The 25,160-nt window shown below is 33.0% G+C and overlaps 1 protein-coding gene across 1 annotated transcript in view; it reads right to left on the reverse strand.

Moving 5' to 3' along the window:
• Oatp26F (Organic anion transporting polypeptide 26F) overlaps nucleotides 1-16,753 on the reverse strand; it is a 127,351-nt gene extending 110,598 nt beyond the window's left edge. Inside the window, exon 1 of the mRNA XM_075295506.1 lies at nucleotides 16,361-16,753. Coding sequence (XP_075151621.1) covers nucleotides 16,361-16,547 — 187 coding nt within the window. The 5' untranslated portion in view covers nucleotides 16,548-16,753. The remainder of the gene's footprint in view (nucleotides 1-16,360) is intronic.
• Nucleotides 16,754-25,160: the final 8,407 nt, after the last annotated feature.

Genomic DNA, 25,160 nt, shown 5'->3' on the forward strand with positions numbered 1-25,160 from the left:
AGGAAGTGCCCCAAAGAAGGCAAAAACAATTCAATCGGTTGGTAAGGTTATGGTAACGGTTTTTTTGGACTTCAAAGGTATTTTATTGATTTACTATCTCCAAATGGGAAAACAATAAATTCAGAGTACTATTGCAACCTTTTGGATCAATTAAATGTACAAATTCGAGGAAAACGTCCTGGCTTACAACACAAAAAATAATTTTTCATCAAGACAACGCACCAGCGCACAAGAGGGTTTTAACAATGGCTAAAATCAACGAATTAAAGTACGAGTTGCTTGAGCCAGTGACTTTTACTTGTTCCCAAATCTAAAAAAATTCCTTGCTAGCAAGCGTTTTAACTCAAATGAAGATGCAATTACAGTTGTAAACCACTATTTTGAAGACCTTGAGGAAAACTATTTTAATCAAGGGATAGAATTGCTAGAAAAGCGTTGGACTAAGTATATTGAAGTTTCAGGAGATTATATTGAAAAATAAAAATATTTTTGAAAAACTAACTATTCTCTTTCATTGATAGACTAAGAAGTTTCCGAACCGCCCTCGTATATGGCACTAAAGACAATTTAATTCTATTTTAGTTCATTGAATTAAAACGTTTTGAGAAAGTTCCCTTGACTTTAATAATTTTTATTTGCCTACGATAATTAAATGAAATAACAAGTATATACAGCAGTAAGTTCGACAGGGCCGAATCTTAAATACCCACCACCATGAATCAAATATAATAGTTTCCGCCGAAAATCTTAGTCGTAAAGCGTTACTTGATAATATATAGAATTTCAGGGGGTTTGATAAAATGAGTACGAGAAGTAAAATCGGGAAATTTTACATTCAGTTTTTTCCAGCAATTTTCATGATCAGTGTGCCTTCTATACCCTCAAGAAGTGAAATCGGTCTATATGAAGGCTTTACCAAATGAATAAAAACTAAATCCGATACAAGTTTTTGTGGCCAGAGTATTTATAATTTCAGACAAATCCGATAAAAACTATGATTTCTAGAAGCCCAAGAAGTAAACTCAGGAGATCGGTCTATATGGGGGCTATACCAAAACATGGATCGATACACGCATTTTATGAAAACCTATTTACGGTCCTAAAACACCTCTAGATTTCAAATGTACACCAAATTGGACAAAAACTACGGTTTATAGAAGCTCAAGAAGTAAAATCGGGAGATCGGTCTATATAGGGGCTATACCAAAACATGGATCTGTACACCCCATTTTCGACACAACTATTTATGGTCCTATAATACCTTTATATTTATAATTTCAGACAAATCGGATAGAAACTATGGTCTCTAGAAGCTCAAGAAGTAAAATCGGGAGATCGGTCTGTATTGGGTTTATACCAAAACATGGACCGGTACGCATCATTTTCCGCACACCTATTTGTGGTCATAAAGTGTCTGCAGATTTCAATTTTCTGGAAAATCGGAATGAAAATACGATTTCTAGAAGCCCAAGAAGTAAAATCGGGATATCGGTCTATATGGGGGCTATACCAAAGCATGAACCTGTACACCCCATTTTCGACACACCTATTTATGGTCCTATAATACCTTTATATTTATAATTTCAGACAAATCGTATAGAAAATACGGGTTCCAGAAGCCCACGACCCCAAATCGGGGTCTTGGCCCATCTTCGAACTTGACCTGCCTGCAAACAAAACACGAATCTTTAACAAATTGCAGGAGCGCCATTATTGAAAGCTGTAGCGTGATTACAACAGACAGACAGAAAGACGGACAGACGGACATGGTTATATCGTCTTAGAATTTCTCCTTGATCAATAATATATATACTTATATAGTCGGAAATCGATATTTCGATATGTTACAAACGGAATGACAAACTAATAAAAAAGGGGGTAATATTATACATAAATGAAGCATATAGATTTACGAAATTCGTATCTTCCACTAAATAGTTCAGAATTTCTTAAAATTTGTTATTTTTTCCAATGTGCCCATCTTGAACTTCCTATGGCACTAAAGACATGAGAGAGATTTGGAAACTAGAGCATACAAAACTTTGCCACGGCATATAAAATCATTATCGTCAGAATAGCAAGTTTCATTATTGCCTTTCTCGGATTTTCGTGAAAATCGATCATTCTCTGTACATGGGCCTCATAGATATACTGCCAGGGCTGCCAATTTTGCCGATTTATCGGCATTTTGACGATTTTTTACTCAAAAAATAGCAAATTCCGATTTTCCGATTTTTGTCCCAAAAATGACAATATTAGCTGCGTTCAAACATTTTTACTAGAAGCTGTTCGTTTACACGCTCAGAGCCAACAAAAGAAAGAATACATTTGACAGTTGCCAGATAGAGAAATTGCGATTTTTTGCTAGAAATTTCATACATGTTGGAGCTATACCTCATTTTACACCTACAGCATTAGTATCACGGTTGCCACTCGTGCCAAAAATACTCCACCAAAATTTTAAGAAATTTTTACTAAAAATCTACCAAATAAAAAAAATTAAGTTGTTGATCAAATTTTTGTGGTTAGTATATAAAAAAAATTGTTTTATTCGAAAGAAATGTTTTATATTGAATTGATAGAAAATATTATTTTTTACAGAAAACGTTGTCCAAATTTTATTTCTACAAAAAAAGTTGCCAAAATTTAATTTCTATAGAAAAGTTCGTCAAAATTTTATTTCTATATAAAATTTTGTCAAAATTTTGGTTTTATAGAAAATATTGTCAAAATTATATTTCTATAGAAAATTTTGTCAAATTTTATTTTTATATAAAATTTTGTCAAAATTTTAGTTCTATAGAAAATTTTGTCAAAATTTCATTTCTATAGAAAATGTCGTCAAAATTATATATATATATATAGAAAATTTTGTCAAAAATGTTATTTCTATAGAAAAATTTCTGAGTACTTTATATCTGTAAAGAATTTTTGCATATTTTTATAGGACGTTCTTGAAAAATTTATTTCTACACTGTTAGAAAAATATGTTTTTCATATGTTCCGATATAAACAAAATGTGTTTCGGGCACGATTTTAAACCACAATATATTTAAGTGCGAACATGTAATTTTCCTAAACTAACACTAAATGTTTGGGACATCTATGTTAATATGTTAGAATATATTATGTTTGGGGCATGAATGTTTCATAAAAATCATATGTGTGAATACAAACATATATAAATTTACAAATTTCAACTAAACATACATATGTTGTGATATTTTATTCAAAGCGACAGAGAGAGTATAGAGAGAAATAGAGATGGAAACCGGGAGAGTTGACGAAAGATATCAATATAACACAGCAAAAGAGTCAAAAGAGAACAATTTCTGTGAAACCGCTTGTATGTTGTTTCGGAAAACTGTTTTATGATAAGGCCAAAAATTTGATATGTTTAAGTCTAAATATTATTTAATTTGAATAAAGAGAATATACATTCTGAACCAAGAGAATAGACATTTGAAAAACAAACAGCTTATGTTTTCGCCTTGAGAGCAGCATTTTATGTATGTGTGGACATGTGTTTTGTTTATCATTTTGGCATTATTTTTTTCTTGGTTCGTTAAAAGAAATCAGGGGTCTTCATAAAAATAACGAAAGGGCACTATACTCTTTTTAGAGTTGGGACGGTAAAATGAAATAAGGAGGAAATAGTGAAAAATTACACAGTAAAATGTAAAAAAACAAAATTTAGTTTCTCTTTATTAAAAAGTAGTCCACGAGGAGTTGACGGACACCATCAAATATAAAAGCGGGCATTAAATTCGACTTTTACAGCTAAAACAATTTAAAAAGTTTATTTTCTTTAAAATGAATTATTAAAGAAAAATAAAAGGAATTTTAGAGCGATGGTGTTAAATGCTAGTAAAAAACTGTTCACTCCTAAATAAATTTATGTTTATATTATAAAATTATGTATGTATGTTTATACTCGACTCCACGTTCTTCTTTTGTTAGTTTCTGAATTCCTTCCAAATTTTAAAGTTTTGTACAAAAACAGTTTTTTATTACAAGATTGTTATTTTTGCAATAAAAAATAATATTTTATCCAAAAATCATTCAATTTCGTTTATATCAAGCACTGTTACTGACTATAAATCTTTAATAACGCACATTTCGATGTTTCGTTTAAAAAAATTAATATAGTATAAATATAAATGTGTAAATTAAAAAAAAAAAAAAAAAAAAAAAAAGAAACTGTTCGGTCGGAGCAGGGATTGAACCCACGACCCTTTGCATGCAAGGCAGACATGCTAACCACTGCTCCACGTGGCAAACAAATGTATGTTTCTGTTAAATAATGTTATGTTTGCATGGGCTCGTGGGCGCTGCAAACTATGCTATATAAATGTAACTTAAAACGATAATTATCTACTGGTGACTATAACAGCTACGTAGCCCAGTGGATAGTGTGTTGGCTTACAAACTGTATGGTCCTCGGTTCGATTCTCCGTGCAGGCGAAAGGTAAAATTTAAAAAATTTATAAAAGTGAATAATTTCTTCAACATTATTTGTATTACAGAGAAAGGTGCCAATAACTAAAAAATTTCGTGGAAGTGAAAATTACGAGTATGTTAGGGAATGAGCACAATCGTGTTTGCGAAAAATTCTTCCAAGCATATAATATTTTTGGCTCAAAATGCTTCCAAACATATAATATGTTCACATAAAACAAACATATTAATGTTTCGGCAGTATGCAATAATATATGTGCTTCCTGCAAAATATGTTTGGAACATATGTTAAAGAAGCGATTTTTTTTGAGGGTGTATAGAACATTTTTGGCATTTTTTTGTCTATAGTAAATTCTTGCAAAATTTTATTTCTAAGAAAATTTCGCCAAAATTTTATTTCTTTAGAAGATTTTGTTAAAATTTTATTTCAATAGAATATCGTACCTCTTAATTGGAGATTTATGTTCAAATTGTGGAACATTTAAAAAAAAAAATCTTACTGAATTAGTAACTATATATTAAAAAAAAATAATTTTTATATTATTTTTTAATTGCATAGCATTGCATACATTTTTTAAGTTATTTTTATACAAAGACGAATTCATTGTTGAAATGCATAGTGGGATATATTAATTTTCTGTTCTTTATATGAAATAAATACTTTTGTGTTTAACCAAAAAATTTGTTTAGATTGAATATTATTTACACTGCAGATTTTTTGACGATTTTTAAAATTGAAGTGACGATTATGACGATTTTTTCGGAAAAAAGTGACGATTTTTCTTGAAATTTTATTGGCAGCCCTGTATACTGCATCTAAATGAAAAACAAGTATATACGGCCGTAAGTTCGGCCAGGCCGAATATTATGTACCCTCCACTATGGATTGCATAGAAACTTGTACTAAACACTGTCATCCACAATCGAATTACTTGGGCTGCGGTAACACTTGCCGATGGCAAGGTATCTTAAATGGACCAATTTTGGCATGGTTGTTAGCGGCCATATACTAGCGCAATGTACCAAATTTCACCACGTACCAAATTTCAACAGGATCGGATGAATTTTGCTCCTCCAAGAGCTCCAGAGGTCAAATCTAGGGATCGGCTTAAATAGGGGTTATATATAATTAAGACCGGTATGGACCAAGTTTTGCATGGTTGTTAGAGACCATATACTAACACCACGTGCCAAATTTCAACCGGATCGGGTGAACTTTGCTCTTCCAAGGGGCTCCGGAGCAGAGATGGTCTGTATACAACTTTTTAAGGTTTGCGACTGTCGCAAAGTTGTAAACGTCGTAAACGTCACATACACGTCGTAAATGTAGAAAAAGTAGCAAACGTCGCAAACTCCAAATACTTCAGACCCTTATTAACGAGCTTAAAAAACTTGAGAATATAGTTATTTCAATTGGAAACTCGAAGCCAAAATTACTATAAACTCCTCCATGGTGCAGTAAACGTGACGGTCGGTATTCGCTCATGGTTAACCTTTCACAAATTACTGCAGAAACTGGAAGGAAGGAAAACATAAATACCTTACATAAATGAATTGCTGTTACGAGAGAATTTTATAATATCACTTTTTGGCTTATTAGCTTAGATGGACATTATGGACCACGAAAACCAAGAATAGTTTGAAGTTATGAATGGGAGACGTAAATCTAGTAGAGTTTTGAATATATATTGTATTTATAAAGCATTTTTTGCATACCTTTTATCGGGGAGATTAACTAAATTAAATTAAAAAATATTCACAATTTCTTTAATTTCAAATTAGGTTTTCTACACTAGGTTTACGACTTTTGCGACATACGTATTATACCGTCGTAAACCTATGTCGCAAAAGTCACTGTTTGCGACAGGCCAACCCTTAGAGGCTCTGCAAGTAAAATCTGGGGATCGGTTTATATGGGGGCTATATATATTTATGGACCGATATGGAGCAATTTTTGCATGGTTATTAGAGACCATATACTAACACCATGTACCAAATTTCAACCGGATCGGATGAGTTTTGCTTCTCTTAGAGGCTCCGCAAGCCAAATCTGGGGATCGGTTTATATGGGGGCTATATATAATTATGGACCGATATGGACCAATTTTTGCATGGTTGTTAGAGACCATATACTAACACCATGTACCAAATTTCAACCGGATCGGATGAATTTTGCTCTTTCAAGAGGTACTGCAAGCCAAGTCTGAGCGTCGGTTTATATGGGGGCTATATGTAAAAGTGGTCCGATATGGCCCAGTTGCAATATCATCCGACCTACATTAATTACAACTACTTGTGCCAAGTTTCAAGTCGATAGATTGTTTCGTTCGGAAGTAAGCGTGATTTCAACAGACGGACGGACCGACGGACATGCTTAGATCGACTCAGAATTTCACCACGACCCAGAATATATATACTTTATGGGGTCTTAGAGCAATATTTCGATGTGTTACAAACGGAATGACAAAGTTAATATACCCCCATCCTATGGTAGAGGGTATAAAAATTGAAAGAAAACAATTTGAAAATTTCGTTTTCTGTTTTTAAATTATATTAAAATTAAAATGAAAATTTTGTAACTTCAATCTACCTTAATGAGAATTAGTAGAAATTCATTATAATGTTTACGTTGAAAACGAGCAATGAATACACGCGCAGAAAAAACATGTTTAGAAGTGGTTGCCGCATCCATTTAATCCTTATCTAGAGAATGTAATTGTAGGAAAAACCATGTATTTTGTCTTTGTGAAAAGAAATTTGTAGCCGAGAAAAACGTATGCTGGCAATAAGGATTTAAGCGGTTCTCAAATGCCGCAAACATGTTCTAGATAGAATTTGAGACCATTATATTTTTTTTACTTTTTTGCACACACAAATTTTTTTCTGATTCCATCACGAAATTAATTGATCCAATTAATTTTTTAATTGAAATGTCTTCAATCACGAAAATGATAGTATCAATCACAGTTTTAATTGAGATCAAAATAGACTGTATAAAAAATAAATAAATAAAACTTCTTTTGTGTTTTCTTTTCTTAAATGGCGTCCTTTTATCGCCGACGAAAAAAGTTTTTTCATAAAGTTCATAACATTTTAGATTGTCAATTGCTACAAAACTATTTTCTTGTATATCATAACATTTTAGGTGGTGATCATGTTCTTTTAACTGGGAGAAAAACATTTTTGACGAATACCATCAAATTTTAGATGACCATTGTCTTTTAATTGAAACATAATTCTTTTTTTTTTTTTCAATATCATAACATTTAAGATGAGGACGTTTATTTTATTTGTTTTTCTCCGTAGAACTATGTTCACTGAGCCAACATGGTTGCAGGTGAAATGTTACATCGTCGCCGCAAAAATAGCTCCTATCATATTATTATACGCACCACCATAGAATGGTGAAGGGGGTGTAATATCGAATTATCGATTTCCGACTATATAAAGTATATTTATTTCTGATCAGGGAGAAATTGTAAGACGATATAATCATGTCCGTCTATCCATCTGTCTGTCTGTTGTAATCACGCTACAGTCTTCAATAATGGAGCTATCGTCCTGAAATTTGGCACAGAATCGTCTTTTGTCCGCACGCAAGCCAACTTCGAAGATGGACTATATCGGTCCATATAAACCGATCCCCCGATTTGGGGGTCTTGGGCTTATAGAAACCGTAGTTTTTACCCAATGTGCCTGAAATTGTATATCTAGAGATATTCTAGGACCATAAAGAGGTGTGCCGAAAATGGTGAGTATCGGTCCATGATATAGCCTCGATATAGACCGATCTCCCGATTTTACTTCTTGGGCTTATAGAAACCGTAGTTTTTAGCCAATTTGCCTGAATTTGGAAATCTAGAAGTATTGGACCATAAAGAGGTGTGCTGAATATATTGTGTATCGGTACAGTTTTTGATATAGCCCCCATATAAACCGGCCCTCCGATTTGGAGTCTAGATTCTAGAACTACATCTAGATGTGCTGAATATTGTGTGTATGCCTCCATGTTTTTGGCATTTTAAACACACATAAAAGTGTGTATGATTTAGTTTTTATCGGTCCATTTGGTAAGGCTTCCATATAGACCGATTTCAGATCTTGAGGGTACTGAAGGTGCACTGATCATGAAAATTGCTTGAAACTGATTGTAAAAATTCCAGATTTTACTTATCGTAATCATTTAAATAGTTGGTGTAAAAATCTACAGATTTTAAATTTCAAATCAAAGCGTTTTTTTAATTCCTCTAAAACTCAAACAAAAAATAGTTCTTATAAATTCAGAATCTGATCTAGTCTTTATAGGCAAAATATTTACATTTATCTTCGGAAAGCGTACTGGTTTAACTGATAAGTTTGGGAAAATATCTGTCATCATACACGTGAAAATCTGATGCATGTTCACTCAAACTAATAAAATAATGTTTATAATCTTTACATCAAAATTGTTTTTATTAAATTTAGGACAAATTTTGGTCATTTGCGTCCCTCCGTTAAAGCCGTATGTCTTTCAACTAAGGCATCTTTAGATTTAAGATAAAAACCCTTCAAATATAGGCTAAGACATATTTTGAGGATTTAGCATATTTGCAATTGAAATATTTCTAAAAATAAATAGCTTTATTAATATACCGCGAAAAGAGAATGAAAATTCGATAAATAAGATCTGTATCCTAATTTTAATTTTATTGATCCTAGATTTAAAGCCAGATAGGTCGCTAAAAATATAAATGTTACACAATTTCAGTTAGTATAGTTAACTTATGTTATGACGCACGGCAATCAACATAAGCATATCAAATTTATTAATATGCCAAGCGCATAGCCAAACCAAATGAACTCATAAAACGGTTTTCCGAAAACACATAGAAACAGTTTTACAGAAATTGCTCTCTTTTGATTCTCTCGCTGTGTTACGTTGATATCTTTCGTCAAACCTCCCGGTTTATATCTCTATTTCTTTCTCTATACTCTTTCGCTCTCTCTCGAAATTTGTAAATTTATATATGTTTACACACTCTTAGAAAAATATGTTTTTCATATGTTCCGATATAAAAAAAAATATGTTTCGGGCACAATTTTAAAACACAACATATTTAAGTGCAAACATGTAATGTTCCTAAACTAACACTAAATGTTTGGGACATCTATGTTAATATGTTAGAATATATTATGTTTGGGGCATAAATGTTTCATAAAAATCATATGTGTGAATGCAAACATATATAAATTTACAAATTTCGACTAAACATACATATGTTGTGATATTTTATTCAAAGCGACAGAGAGAGTATAGAGAAAGAAATAGAGATGGAAGCCGGGAGAGTTGACGAAAGATATCAACATAACACAGCGAAAGAATCAAAAGAGAACAATTTCTGTGAAACCGCTGTATGTTGTTTCGAAAAACTGTTTTATGATAAGGTCAACAATTTGATATGCATAAGTCTAAATATTATTTAATTTGTATAAAGAGTATGGACATTCGGAACGAAGAGAGTAGACATTTGAAAAACAAATAAGGAGGAAATAGTGAAAAATTACACAGTAAAATGTATAAAAACAAAGTTTAGTTCCTCTTTATTAATAAGTAGTCCACGAGGAGTTGACGGACACCTTCAAATATAAAAGCGGGCATTAATTTCGAGTTTTGCAGTTAAAACAATTTAAAAAGTTTATTTTCTTTAAAATGAATTATTAAAGAAAAATAAAAGGCATTTTAGAGCGATGGTGTTAAATCCTAGTAAAAACTGTTGACGCCTAAATAAATTTATGTTTATATTATAAAATTATTTATGTATGTTTTTACTCGACTCCACGTTCTTCTTTTGTTAGAGTTTTTGAATTCCTTCCAAATTTTAAAGTTTTGTACCAAAAATAGTTTTTTGTTACAAAATTGTTATTTTTGCAATAAAAAATAATATTTTATCCAAAAATCAGTCAATTTCGTTTATATCAAGCACTGTACTGACTATAAATCTTTAATAACCCACATTTTGAAGTTTCATTATAAAAATTTAATATAGTATAAATATAAATGTGTAAATTAAAAAAAAAAAAAAAAGTGTTCGGTCGGAGCAGGGATTGAACCCACGACCCTTTGCACGCAAGGCAGACATGCTAACCACTGCTTCACGTGGCAAACAAATGTATGTTTCTGTTAAATAATGCTATGTTTGCATGGGCTCGTGGGCGCTGCAAACTATGCTATATAAATGTAACTTATAACGATAATTATCTACTGGTGACTATAACAGCTACGTAGCCCAGTGGATAGTGTGTTGGCTTACAAACTGTATGGTCCTCGGTTCGATTCTCCGTGCAGGCGATAGGTAAAATTTAAAAAATTTATAAAAGTGAATAATTTCTTCAACATTACAGAAAAAGGTGCCAAGAACTAAAATATTTCGTGGAAGTGAAAATTACGGGTATGTTAGGGAATGAGCACAATCGTCTTTGGGAAAAATTCTTCAAAGCATATAATATTTTTGCGCTCAAAATGCTTCCAAACATATAATATGTTCACATAAAACAAACATATTAATGTTTCGGCAGTATCCAATAATATATGTGCTTCCTGCAAAATATGTTTGGAACATATGTTAAAGAAGCGATTTTTTTTGAGGGTGCATACACACCAGTGCTGCCGCTACTACTTCAATCGAAGTATTTTGCTTCATTTTCACAAAATTTACTTCGTCACTCCTTCTTCCAAAATCTGCTTCACTTTTTGTTCTACTTCAAATTTAAATTTTTCCCCATATTAGCAAATTGTTTTTCCTATTCCTTTAATTATGATGAACATAGCGGTTTTAATCATTGAATTATTAACCGATGTGGACTAATTTTTGCATAGTTGTTAGAGACCATATACTTATACCATGTACCAAATTTCAGCCGGATCGGATGAAATTTGGTTCTCTTAGAGGCTCCGCAAGCCAAATCTGGGGATCAGTTTATATGGGGGCTATATAAAGGGTAGTTAAATTGTAAGGGCCGATGTTGAATGTGAACCACACCTAAACGCTAAGTTTTTTTTCGGGTTTTATTTGACATTTCTCTATTTCAGACTTACTCAATTTGAATCATGGAGATATACACAATCCAACAACGTTCCAATGGTTCCAAGAAATGGCAACAGTGGATGATCAATTTTCGAAGAAAATCATCTTCAGCGATGAGGCACATTTTCACCTCAGTGGATTCGTCAATAAATTGTCGCATTTGGGCGAATGAGAATCCAAGAGTGATTGTCGAAAAACCAATGCACCCACAAAGAGTGACTGTTTGGTGCGGTTTATGGGCTGGCGGCATCATCGGGCCGTATTTTTCCAAAATGAGGCCGGTCAGGCAGTTACTGTGAATGATGTTCGCTATCGTGAGATGATAACGAACTTTTTATGGCCCGAATTGGATGATATGGATGTGGACGATATGTGGTTTCAGCAGGACGGTGCCACTTGCCACACAGCTAACGAAACAATGGCTCTTTTGCCCAACAAATTCAATGACCGTGTTATCTCACGTAAGGGCGATGTCAATTGGCCGCCAAGATCATGTGACTTGACACCGTTGGACTTTTTTCTTTGGGGTTATTTGAAAGAAAAGGTGTACATCGATAAGCCAGAAACAATTCAAGAGCTAAAGGATGAGATAATTCGGCACATTAACGGCATAGAACATCCATTATGACTCAGCGTCATCGAAAATTTGGACCATCGGATGAAGGTGTGCCACCGAGGTCGCGGCGCCCATTTGGCCGATATTTTGTTCCATACATAATTGAGTAATACCAATATATTATAATAAAATAAAATTACAACAATTTCCTAAATAGTTTGTGTTTTATTCAAAATCAACATCGGCCCTTGAAATTTTAACCACCCTTTATAATTATGGACCGATGTGGACCAATTTTTGCATGGTTGTTAGAGATGATATGCTGAAACCGTGTACCAAATTTCAGCTGGATCGGATGAAATTTGCTTCTCTTAGAGCCCGCGACGGACCCCCCAAATTTGGGGGTCCGTTTATATGGGGGCTATACGTAAAAGTGGACCGATATGGCCCATTTGCAAATCCATCCGACCTACATCAATAACAACTACTTGTGACAAGTTTCAAATCGATAGCTTCTTTCGTTCGGAAGTTGTGAAGCCGGGAAGCGTGATCTCAACAGACGGACGGACGGACGGACATGCTCAGATCGACTCAGAATTTCACCACGACCCAGAATATATATACTTTATGGGGTCTTAGAGCAATATTTCGATGTGTTACAAACGGAATGGCAAAGTTAATATACCCCCATCCTATGGTGGAGGGTATAATAAAATGAATTCTATTGTTTTGTTTTCAAAAATGTATGCTACTTCAATTTTATTCAATCTACTTTACTTTTTTCCAAAATCTACTTCACTCAATTTATCACTAGCGGCAGCACTGATACACACATATTCTTTTTCCAATAACTTCTAGATTTTGTACGTAATTTCCAGGTTAGATAAAAATAGGGGAATAATGGATTTTGTAGTGTAGATCTTCAAAATGAAAAATAATAGTTTTCTGTGCCAATTAAACAAAAAGTATTGGTGACAACCACAACACAAATAATAATTTCTAATTCGGGTAGGTTAAAAAAAAGGGTATTAAGTTTAATTTTAATGAAAACATGTTTAAAATGTATTTCTATTTTTAGTGTAAAGGGTGATACGGTCAAAATTTGGTCAATATAAACTTGACGTATTTGTTTCTATTTTGCATTTAAAAAACCTGAACACCCCTGATTTTGAAGGTGTGTGTGTGTGTAGAATGTTGCTCCTATTTTGATTTTGCAATTCACTCTTCAGTTGTCAAAATGCCGTCCAAGCAAGAAGAGCAGCGTATCAAAATTTTGCTCGCGCATCGCGAAAATCCGAGCTACTCGCACGCAAAGCTGGCAAAATCGCTAAAAGTTGCCAAATCAACCGTTACAAATGTAATTAAAGTGTTTGGGGAACGTTTGTCGACAGCCAGGAAGTCTGGATCGGGGGAAATCGAAAACCGGAAGCCGCTGAGACGACAAAGAGAGTTGCCGGTAGTTTCAAGCGAAACCCTAACCTCTCTCTCCGAGATGCCGCAAATAAGCTGGGTGTATCGTCTACAACCGTGCATCGAGCCAAAAAACGAGCCGGACTATCGACTTACAAGAAGGTAGTGACTCCAAATCGCGATGATAAACAAAATACGACGGCCAAAGCGCGATCCCGGAGGCTGTACACGACGATGCTGACGAAGTTTGACTGCGTGGTAATGGACGACAAAAGCTACGTCAAAGTCGACTACAAGCAGCTTCCGGGACAGGAGTTTTATACGGCAAAATGAAGGGGAAAGGTAGCATTTCAAGCACATAAAACTGTCAAAGTTCACATAGAAATATCTGGTTTGGCAAGCCATCTGTACCTGTGGCTTGAAAAGCAGCATTTTCATAGCTTCCGGGACTGTCAACCAAGAAATTTACGTGAAAGAGTGTTTGAATAAACGTCTGCTGCCTTTCCTGAAGAAACACGGTTGTTCCGTACTGTTTTGGCCGGATTTGGCATCTTGCCATTACGGTAAAAAGGCCATGGAGTGGTACGCCGCCAACAACCTGCAGGTGGTTCCCAAGGACAAGAACCCTCCCAACACGCCAGAGCTCCGCCCAATTGAGAAATACTGGGCTATTGTCAAGCGGAACCTAAAGAAGACCAAAAAAACTGCTAAGGACGAACAGCAGTTCAAGGCAAACTGGCTTTCTGCTGCGAAGAAGGTGGACAAGGTGGCTGTACAAAATCTGATGGCAGGTGTCAAGCGTGAGGCCGGGCAATTCGGATTTGGAAAAGCGAAAGCCTAACTGAATATTTTTCCTGAATTTTATACTAATTGAACTTGAAAAAGAAATTTAATTTGATTTTTTTAATAAACGATTTCACCGATTTACACGCGTTTTCCCTTGACCAAATTTTGACCGTATCACCCTTTAACTTTCCCAAAAATATCGTGTTTGGACGTTCGTTGTAAGAATTATATTCTTCTGGGCAAACATTTTTTGTATTAAAAAATGTATTTACGTACACATATTACGTTCTAACATATTAACATATCGATTGCAAACATAATATACTAGTTTACAAACACAATATTCTTCTATCCACAAATATTGTGTTAATTTTTGTTTTTTTGTCCCAAACATCTTATTTTTGTATCCAAATATAAAAAAAAACACACTTTTTCTTCCGTGTATCGAAAATATTTTTATTCAGTTTCCGTTTTTGTACTTGACGACAAGAGATCTTAACAAATACCTTTTACATACTTGCAGCAAGTTCAAATTGGTAGAATTTTCTTCTGTGGCAATATATAAAGAACTCATTGGAGGTAAAAGCGGTATAAGAACCAATGATTGGAATAAAAACGTTTAAGTAAAAATTTCGTTACTTGAACGAAAAACTAACCAACTATTGGCAATAGTAAAATATTTCAGAGTACCCTACTTTAAGTACAATTTGTAACATTTTTTTTTAAGTTGTCACATGAACTGTTCAAAATAATATTTTTTACGAAATTTTCATAAGTTTGTGAAAAATTTTAAGAATTGTTGTTGTTTTTTTATTTCAGCTTAACACCATACATTGACTAAACTACAAGTGTAGCTTAACCAACAGAGGAAAAGAATGTTTGTCAAATTTATTTGGGCAAATCCCTATAGACTGCAAGATGGTTGGATGGACGCACGTTTCGGAATTACCAGTCTATAGGGCTTTGCCCAAATAAATTTGACAAACATTCTTTTCCTCTGTTGGTTAAGCTACACTTGTAGTTTAGTCAATGTATGGTTTTAAGCTGAAATAAAAAAACAACAACAATGCTTAAAGAACAAAACCAACAATAACAAAACAAAACGAATTTTAAGAATTTCTAAAATTTACTTTCCAAGTGGATTCTTTTTTTGTTTTTGGAGTGCCAACATTTGTTTTCAATTAATTTTATTTGTTCATAATGAAAAATATATATACACTGAAAAACAGTGAAACAATTTTGAAGCATTCTGTATGTTGTTAGAAACGCAGATGTCACAAAATGATTAGTAAATAATTTTCGACAATTCAAGAGAATTTATTATTTTTCACTTATTAAACAAAATTTCGTAGTTTGAACGAAAACTTGGAGTTCAAAATTGCAAAAGTTCAAAATTGCCATACGAAGTTCAAGATGGGCGCATTATTACTAAAATTTACAAATTTTTATTTATTTTAGTTAATCTTTATGCTTCACTTGTGTATATTTTTTCACTGTTTTAGTTAATTTAACTAAGGTAAGCAAAAAATTATTAAGTCATGGAAACTATTTCAACGCGTAATAATTCCATGAACTAAAATAGAATTAAATCGGCTTTAGTGAAATATACGGTTCACTTTTTTCGAGTGAAGATGAAATGTTCTTCACTGACATTAGTGTTCGTCCAATTTTAAATTTTAATTTATTATGGTATTTGCCCATGTTAGTGTAATTTATTTACTACATTTTAATACAATAATAGATTTTTAAGTATATTTTATATGAAACTGAATTTGTTGTACTATAGTGTCTTTTTAGATTTTATCTTTGGCGTGTACTTGGCTTTTCGTTTATGAAATAAATATATGAAATGAATGAAAATTCGAAGGAAAGAATAACTACTCCTTCAGCGAACTCATGTTACTATTTTCATTTTGTATAGTTTTATAATTTATTTATTTATTTGTTTTTTTTATGTTCACTACAACAAACTTTATATGTAATGAATGAAAATAACTACTCTTTAGTGAAATCATGTTACTATTTTAATTTTTATAATTTTGTAATTGTAATTTTTTTTAATCAAAAATGTTCACCACAATCAAACCTTGCATTGCTCCTCCCCAGCACAACCAAAATAATGCCCATTTCGCAGTTGAAAATCGTTGCAGGCATTTAGGTTTAAAGCGATACCAGCCAAAGCCTTGGGAATCCATAAATGTATCTGTGGAGGCAGAACTTCGATCTATAGTCGATGGCCTTTCCACTTCATTCAAGTCATTATTGTTATCCATCACGATTTGTTTTATTTTTTTTACTTTTGTATTTAATTAATACATTCCATTTACTATCAAACAGCATTAACACATTTTTTTTATTTAAATTTGAATGTACGTTACACAGTCACCGACAACTGTTTGCTTTGTTCCGTTATAATTCTGTGGTAAATCACAAACAGAACACACGAAATCCTACGAACTTTACTAAACGGCGCGCCAAATGTAACTAAACGGTGACTATACCATCAAATTCCTTTAAAGTTCCGCATAGCATTTGAACGAACGGAACCCATACAGCTGTTTTAACATGCACATACATATCTGAAAGATCTCTACAGAGCAGCTTCGAATTGAGTTGACTTGCTCATTCACACGCAAACAGACACATGCATATGCACAGTGCCAACATGTTGGACAGGATACGAATGACACATCAATGGGCTAGGGAATGTTGAACTATAACAGGGCTCTGTGTTCCAACGAAGCTAGCTGTTAATGGGTATGATAATGTAAGTGGGTGTTATAAATGAGAATACGTGTTGTATATTCACCACCATAATCCAATTTCTACCAGGGATGATAAATGCCAAGTTAAATTGGTACTAAATCGACTTCATAAAAGTACTTTTCTACGCTGAAGTTCATGGGAAAATTGCGTTCAAAAGTATAAACGATAGATTGATGTTTCAATGGTCATGATAGCAATTCAAGTTACTTTTATTACTTTTTTTATAAGAGTGTTGTTCACATTTTACAGATGCAATTCGATATAATGGGTAAAATGCGTGTGCAAATTTCGGCGAAGGCATTGAGAAATGACATTAAATTTCTGAAAAATGACAACATTAATACCAACTAAATCACTTAACTACACAAAAAAAACGTAAATTGAAAAACAAAAAATAATGTAAGGGAATATCTGAAAAATTGTACACATACGCCCAAAAAATTGAACCCGCCATGAAAGAAAATGTATATTGAGTTTAGAAAATTTTAAATAAAATAGTTTTCTATTTATTTATTTATTTATTAAACTTATAGTAAATATAAGAATAATAGAGAGAAAATCTAGCATTAGCTACATATGCTATCAGCTAAGATAGTTTTCTAATTGCAACATATTACAAATAAGTTTATACTTTTTGTCAAATTGAAGAAAATTGATTAAAAATAATACATTTTTTTTAGTTGTTTAAGAAAATTTCATATGTTGAAATAATTGGATTTAAAAATTGCTAAAAAGTCTTTAGCGCCTTACGAAGTTCAATACAGGTACAATTTTAGTAAAATTTACTCATTTGAGAGAATTATGAACTGAATTTAACGCTTAACCTACTGAAAGTCACGGATAAAATAAACATACGTCTGTGGGATGTATCATTGTTTATCATCCTATGGACAAAATGTATGATTCGTATACCCTCCACCACTACTGTGGTAGAGGGTATAATAAGTTTGTGCATTTGTATGTAACGCCAAGAAGGAAAAGTCAGAGACCCATCGTTTAGTATACCGATCGTCTTGCATTGTAAGTCGATTTAGCTATGCCCGTCTGTCTGTCTGTTCATGTATTTTTGTGTGCAAAGTACAGGTCGCAGCTTAAGTCCGATCGTCCTCTAATTTGGCATAGAGTCTGTTTTCGGGACAAAGACAATCGCTATTGATTTTGGAAAAAAATCGCTTCAGATTTAGATATAGCTGCCAAATATATTTACCACCGATATGGTCATAATAGGCGTATTTATCAACTCATCTTCTTCAAATTCCGTCCATCGGAATTTTTTATGAGTCTGAAAAAACTTGCAAAATATCAGCCAAATCGGTTCAGATTTAGATATAGCTCTCATATATATCTTTCGCCCGATATGCTCTTATATGGTCTCAGAAGCCAGAATTTCAGACTGATTTACTTTAAATTTCGCATAAGGAGTTCCACTGACAGTGTCGTAGTGTGCAGAATTTGGTTGAAATCGGCTCAGATTTAGATATAGCTCCCATATATATCTTTCGCCCGATATGGACTTATATGGCCCCAGAAGTCAGAGTTTTGCCCTAATTTGCTTTAAATTTTGCACAGAGTGTAGAATTGATATTTTAGTTATACAAGTCAAATTTGGTAGAAATCGGTTCAGATTTATATATAACTCCCATATATATCTTTTCCCCGATTTTCACCCATGTGGCCACAGAGGTCAACGTTGTAATCCGATTTACGTGAAATTTTGCACAGGAAGTAAAAATAACATTGTAACTATGCATACCAAATTTAATTGAAATCGGTTCAGATTTAGATATAGATCCCACATATAAGTTTTTCTTATTTTTGGCAATCGTATCTTTATACACAGCTATCGACCGATAAATCATAAATACACTTTTGCGAAGTTGCCTAAAAATTGCTTCAGATTTAAATGTCTCCCATATTTTTTTTTACTAACATTGTGTTCCACCCCAGGGCATTAGGCGACTTAAATTTTAAGTCTACAGTTTTTTTAGAAGTCTAACAAATTTTGTCCAGATCGAGTCAGATTCAAATGTATGTATAGGGGTACAAAAACCAAAAAAGTGGATCTACATAGTGGTGCAGGGTATAACATAGTCGGCCCCTCCCGACTTTAGACTTTCCTTACTCGTTAATTCTACCTTTGCTCCTAATTTTTCGTATTTTTTACAAAAGAATTAATAGACTGAAATTTCTTGAATTCTAATATAATTGAATTCTTACATAGATTTTTAATCACTAACAAGTGAATGCTGAGGAAGTTACGTTTTTGGCAAATATTACGCTCAAAAAAAGTTTATTTAGATCCAAAGATCCAAATTCCCATAAGGATTTTGGTATTGATTCCGAGCCAAAGATGCGGCTTCTTTCAAATAAAGAAGTTTTTTAGCGACAAAGAAACTAAATCCTCAAAATAAGTCGTAGCCTATATTTGAAGCGTTTTTATCTTAAATCTAAAGATTCAATATTTCCGTTAATTTAAGGACAATTTCTTTAAATCAAAAATGTGTTTCATTACTTTAAGGAAAATTAGCCTTAGTTCAAAAACATGCGACTTTCACGGAGGGACGCAAATTTACAAAAAAAATTTGTGTCCTAAATTTTATGAAAAAAAAAATTTTGAAGCAAAGATTAGAAACTTTATTTTAATTAAAATTTCATTATTTTAAAGAAATTTGTCCTTAATATTTTGTAAATTTCGCATCCTAAAATTTTGCGTAATCTTTAATATCACGTAAATATTTTTTTTAGTGTACATTTATCTATTCGCTCAATGCGAATAGCAATAAAAACCTTGTTTATATATTTTTTTGTTTATTATAACGAAATAGGGTTCTGTCAAAGTCATAGGGGCCCCATTATACTAATATGCCCAGGGCCTCTAAAAGGTTAAAGACGGCCCTGTTCATTATCATGAGAGAGAGAGAGCGAAAAACTAAAAAACGCATACGTCTCTCAGACGTAGATAAGCTGTCTAGGGTTAAGCAAAGTTCTTCCATTTTAGGAAAATATGAACTATTTTATTTTTTAATGAAATTGTGTACGATATTTTTGTACAACTTTTTTTATTATTTTTCGTTCACGTCATTGAAGTAAGCAAAAAATTATTCAAATAGGGAACATTTACTCACTTTGGGCAAAATTTAACTAAAATCAACAAATTCTCATGAACTAAAATAAAGTTAAGTTGGCATTAGCGCCCCTTTTGGGAGTGTATGTATTTAAATATTAAAATTGGTTATCTTAATATTCGATTCAAAATGTAATTGTTATAAGTCGGAAAATATTGTAAAATTTATAATTCTGCACTGCAATTATAAGGTTTTAGTCTTGTTGTGTAGGTTCTCAATAAAATCAAATCAAAATATATAATTTTTGTATTAGAATCAGAGAATGAAGTAGCCGATTTTAGACGCGGCCGACCAGATTATGCCAGTCGAAGCCGCGGCCGAATATATCGACTCATCTCGACTCAAAATTACCCGCCAATTAATTAATAGTTTAAAAAATAATTTTTTTTCATGTACATTTGATTAGATGTGACTTTTCTTATGTATTTGATTTCAGTTTTTGAGGTATCCCGTTATTTTTAGTTTTTCGCTCTTTTTTACTAAACATATTTTTTTTTTTTTTTTTTTTTTTTTTTTTATTTAAGTCTATAGATACAATATCCTTACAGACTAATAATAATACTACATAACATATATACAACAATAAAAAAAATGGGAAATATATTATAAATTATCATTCATTCATTCAAATAAAGAATCATTTTACGTTTTAGCATATTTCTATCCTCAGAAAGATTAATAATATGATAATACTTATCATCACATAGGTGGCGAAGAGAATCATGATTTGCAAACTCTCTTTGGAAGTAAGTTATACTTAATAAACGGAAGTTCCTTGTTGGTCTAAGAGGTACAGTTAGACTAATACGACTCAAAATAAAACTCGAAATAATTTTCCCATGTATAATATTCATAATAAACGTGATATTTAACATTTTTCTTCGACTAATTAATGACGGAAGTTTAATTTGTTCAAGTCTATATTTGTATGAAGGTAGTGTAAGATATGTCCATCCTCGTTTTCTCAGGCAAAAAATAAGGAATTGTTTTTGAACTGATTCAATTTTATCCGAATATATTTTATAAACAGGGTCCCATATAACTGAGCCATATTCTAGGGTAGTACGAACAAGAGAAATGTACAGACTTTTAGTGACACAATGATCATCAAATTCTTTACACCATCTCTTCATGAAACCAAGCGAGCTGTATGCTTTATTAATCATCATAGTTAAATGTTGTTTAAAATTTAATCTATTATCTAAAAGAATACCAAGATCAAGAAAAGTCTCAACCCTATCAAGTTCACGACTGTAAAGAAAGTAACTAGTATCAATGCGTTTAACTCTATAAAATGACATATGCTTACACTTTGAGATATTTAATTTCATCAAATTTATATCACACCACACTAAGAAATTGTCAAGATCAGACTGTAATAGAGTTTGGTCAATAGGGTCATTAAATGAATAGAAGATTTTGACATCATCAGCATACATTAATACATGTGCATTTTTAATCACAAAGGGTAAGTCATTTATAAAGATTGTGAAGAGGACAGGTCCAAGATGACTACCTTGAGGAACTCCAGATATTACATCAAATTGATTAGAAAAAACATTCCTAAATCTCACTCTCTGAATACGTCCTATTAAATAGGAACTGATCCACTTTAACAAGGAAGAAGAGAAGCCAAGTTGTTGTAGTTTTCTTAATAGAAGCATATGATTAACTTTATCAAACGCCTTGCTAAAATCTGTGTATATTACATCAGTTTGTTTACCCATCCTAAAACCATCATTGACTAGTGTCGTTAATTCTAAAATATTCGTAATAGTTGACCTTGACTTTCGGAATCCATGTTGGCATTCATTTAATGCTGAGGAAACCTGATGCGTTATAAATTCAGTTACCATCTTTTCTAGCAACTTAGGAATAGCACTTAGCTTCGCAATACCTCTGTAGTTAGACACTTTAAATCTATTTCCCGACTTAAATAATGGAGTAACATATGATTCCTTCCAACATTGTGGGACGTAACCCGATGATATTGAAATATTAAAAATTTTTGTTAGAGGTACTTTAAGAGAATCAGCACAGTGTTTCAATATGTTTGGTGGTACCCCGTCAGGGCCAGGTATATACGAATTTTTTATAGATCTCAAATTTTGATAGACACTCTCAATCGAAAATTTAGATACAGTTACAGTAGGAAATTCAATAATATTAAATGGATATTCAGACTCGCAATCATACTTCACATCGGAATAAGTTGATGCAAAAAAAATCTGCAAACATGTTGCTAATATCTACATCATTCTCAGCAAGAGAGGTATCGTTTTTAAGTGAATTTGGTAGTGTACTGGTCCTCCTTTTAGAATTTATAAATTTATAAAATGACTTGGGATTGGATTTCAACTGTTGCTTCATACTAGTTGTATAAATTCTATAGGCTTTCAAATTTTCAACATTGAACTCAGATTATATCTCGAGTTAGAAATGTCCCATTATAGCGTTGTTTTCACTTAAATGAAAGGTATTGAGATGACGAATAATCGCGTATAATTGGATCTGTAATCAAACCGCCATCTCCGGAGGCAAAAAATGAGCGTCAGCAGCCGCCGACAAAAATAGGTCGGCTTCATTCTCTGATTAGAATGTCTCTGTCCACCGTTTCAAATGGTCTCCAGAAATTCCCAAATGTGGGGATGCGTTCATATGATAAACTTTTCAATGACGTCGTTTTGTCTTTAGAGTTAAGTTATTCGACATAAAAATAATTATACTTACATTAAAGAAAATTTTGTTTGACTAAGCTGAACTTGACTTTAATAATTCTGAAATATTCTTTAAAATTAATGAAATCGTCTTTACGTTTGTTGACTTTTTGCATCTTGACTAGAAAGCAAAAAAGCATTAAAAAATAGGATTTGTTTTTCAATACTTTATTGAAACATAGCATAATTTATCTTTGAAATCGACTCTGAATTTGGAAATTTAAGTTGTCATGATGAAAAAAGCAAAAAACGAATAAGTATTCTTTGGAACCGGTCATGCTTTTTTCAGGGTAGTAAAAGGCGCATATTGACATCATATTCCAAGATTCAAGTGGGTCGAATAAAATCTGCAGCTTCAGGAGACTACAGATGTCAAACCGAAGTGATTGTTTTATATGGGGGCTATACCTAATGTGCTCCAGTATGACCCATTTTAGGTATAAACCGACCTACATCAATAACACTATTTGTACATAGCCGATACCTTGCTTCGTTCGGATTCCATCCTGATTTCAACAGACGGACGTGGTCTGATAAGAATATTTCCATGCATTACAAATGACAAGATTAGTTTACTACCCCCCTCCCAACCCCCTCCTATGGTGAAGGGTATATTTCTTTACATTTTTTAGTTGACACAGAATATTCTTACTGAAATACCCATAGCCTATTGGACACTTAGGGTCAGTTTCTCAATGTCTTGTTATTATTTGTCGTGTCGATAAAACAGCTGATCCCATACAAAAATTTTACTAACCGGAGGTCTATCCACCGGTTAAAATTAATCGGATGATGAGAAACTGGCCATTAGTTTTACTTTGTTAAACACAAAACTGGAGCAAACAGTATATTTCCGCTTGTTATTGTTCAACATAAAAATTATTCTGAGCAATAATAGCACAAAGCAAAACAATTAGAAACAAGTAAGGAAAGTTTAAAGTCGGGCGGGGCCGACTATATTATACCCTGCACCACTTTGTAGAACTACATTTTCGATACCATATCACATCCGTCAAATATGTTAGGGGCTATATCTAAATGTTTGTCCCAAATACATACATTTAAATATCACTCGATCTGGACAGAATTTGATAGACTTCTACAAAATCTATAGTCAACATTTAAGTGGGCTAATGCACTAAGGTGGAGCGCAATGTTAGTAAAAAAGATGGGAAACATTTAAATCTGAAGCAATTTTAAGGAAACTTCGCAAAAGTTTATTTATGATTTATCGCTCAATATATATGTATTAGAAGTTTAGGAAAATTAGAGTCATTTTTACAACTTTTCGACTATGCAGTGGCGATTTTACAAGGAAAATGTTGGTATTTTGACCATTCTTGTCGAAATCAGAAAAACATATATATGGGAGCTATATCTAAATCTGAACCGATTTCAACCAAATTTGGCACGCATAGCTACAATGCTAATTCTACTCCCTGTGCAAAATTTCAACTAAATCGGAGTTAAAAATTGGCCTCTGTTGTCATATGAGTGTAAATCGGGCGAAAGCTATATATGGGAGATATATCTAAATCTGAACCGATTTCAACCAAATTTGGCACGCATAGCTACAATGCTAATTCTACTCACACACTACTTCTTCTACTTCTACTGGCACACTTGACTACACTACTAATTGTACTCCTAGTGCAAAATTTCAACCAAATTGGGGTAAAACTCTGGCTTCTGGGACCTTATTAGTCCATATCGGGCGAAAGATATATATGGGAGCTATATCTAAATCTGAACCGATTTCAATAAAATTTGGCACACTTGACTATAGTAGTAATTGTTCTTCTTGTGCAAAATTTTAAGCAAATTAGGTTAAAACTCTGGCTACTGTGGCCATATAAGTTCATATCGGGCGAAATATATATATGGGAGCTATATCTAAATCTGAACCGATTTCTTCCAAAATCAATAGGGTTCTATTCTGAGCCAAAACACATACTTGTGCCAAATTTAAAGTCGATTGGAGACTAAAACTGCGACCTAGACTTTGATTACAAAATGTGTTCACGGACAGACGGACATGGCTATATCGACTCAGGAGCCCACCCTGAGCATTTTTGCCAAAGACACCATGTGTCTATCTCGTCTCCTTCTGGGTGTTGCAAACATATGCACTAACTTATAATACCTTGTTCCACAGTGTGGCGCAGGGTATAAAAACCGTATGTGCAAATACATACACGTACAGTACACATCTACCAAGAAAATAACAACAAGAAACACAACGCTGAAAAAAACTTTCGCTATAGTGGTTACCTTCATG

This window comes from Haematobia irritans, chromosome 2 (assembly GCF_050003625.1).
Source record: "Haematobia irritans isolate KBUSLIRL chromosome 2, ASM5000362v1, whole genome shotgun sequence".
NCBI classification, from domain to species: domain Eukaryota; kingdom Metazoa; phylum Arthropoda; class Insecta; order Diptera; family Muscidae; genus Haematobia; species Haematobia irritans.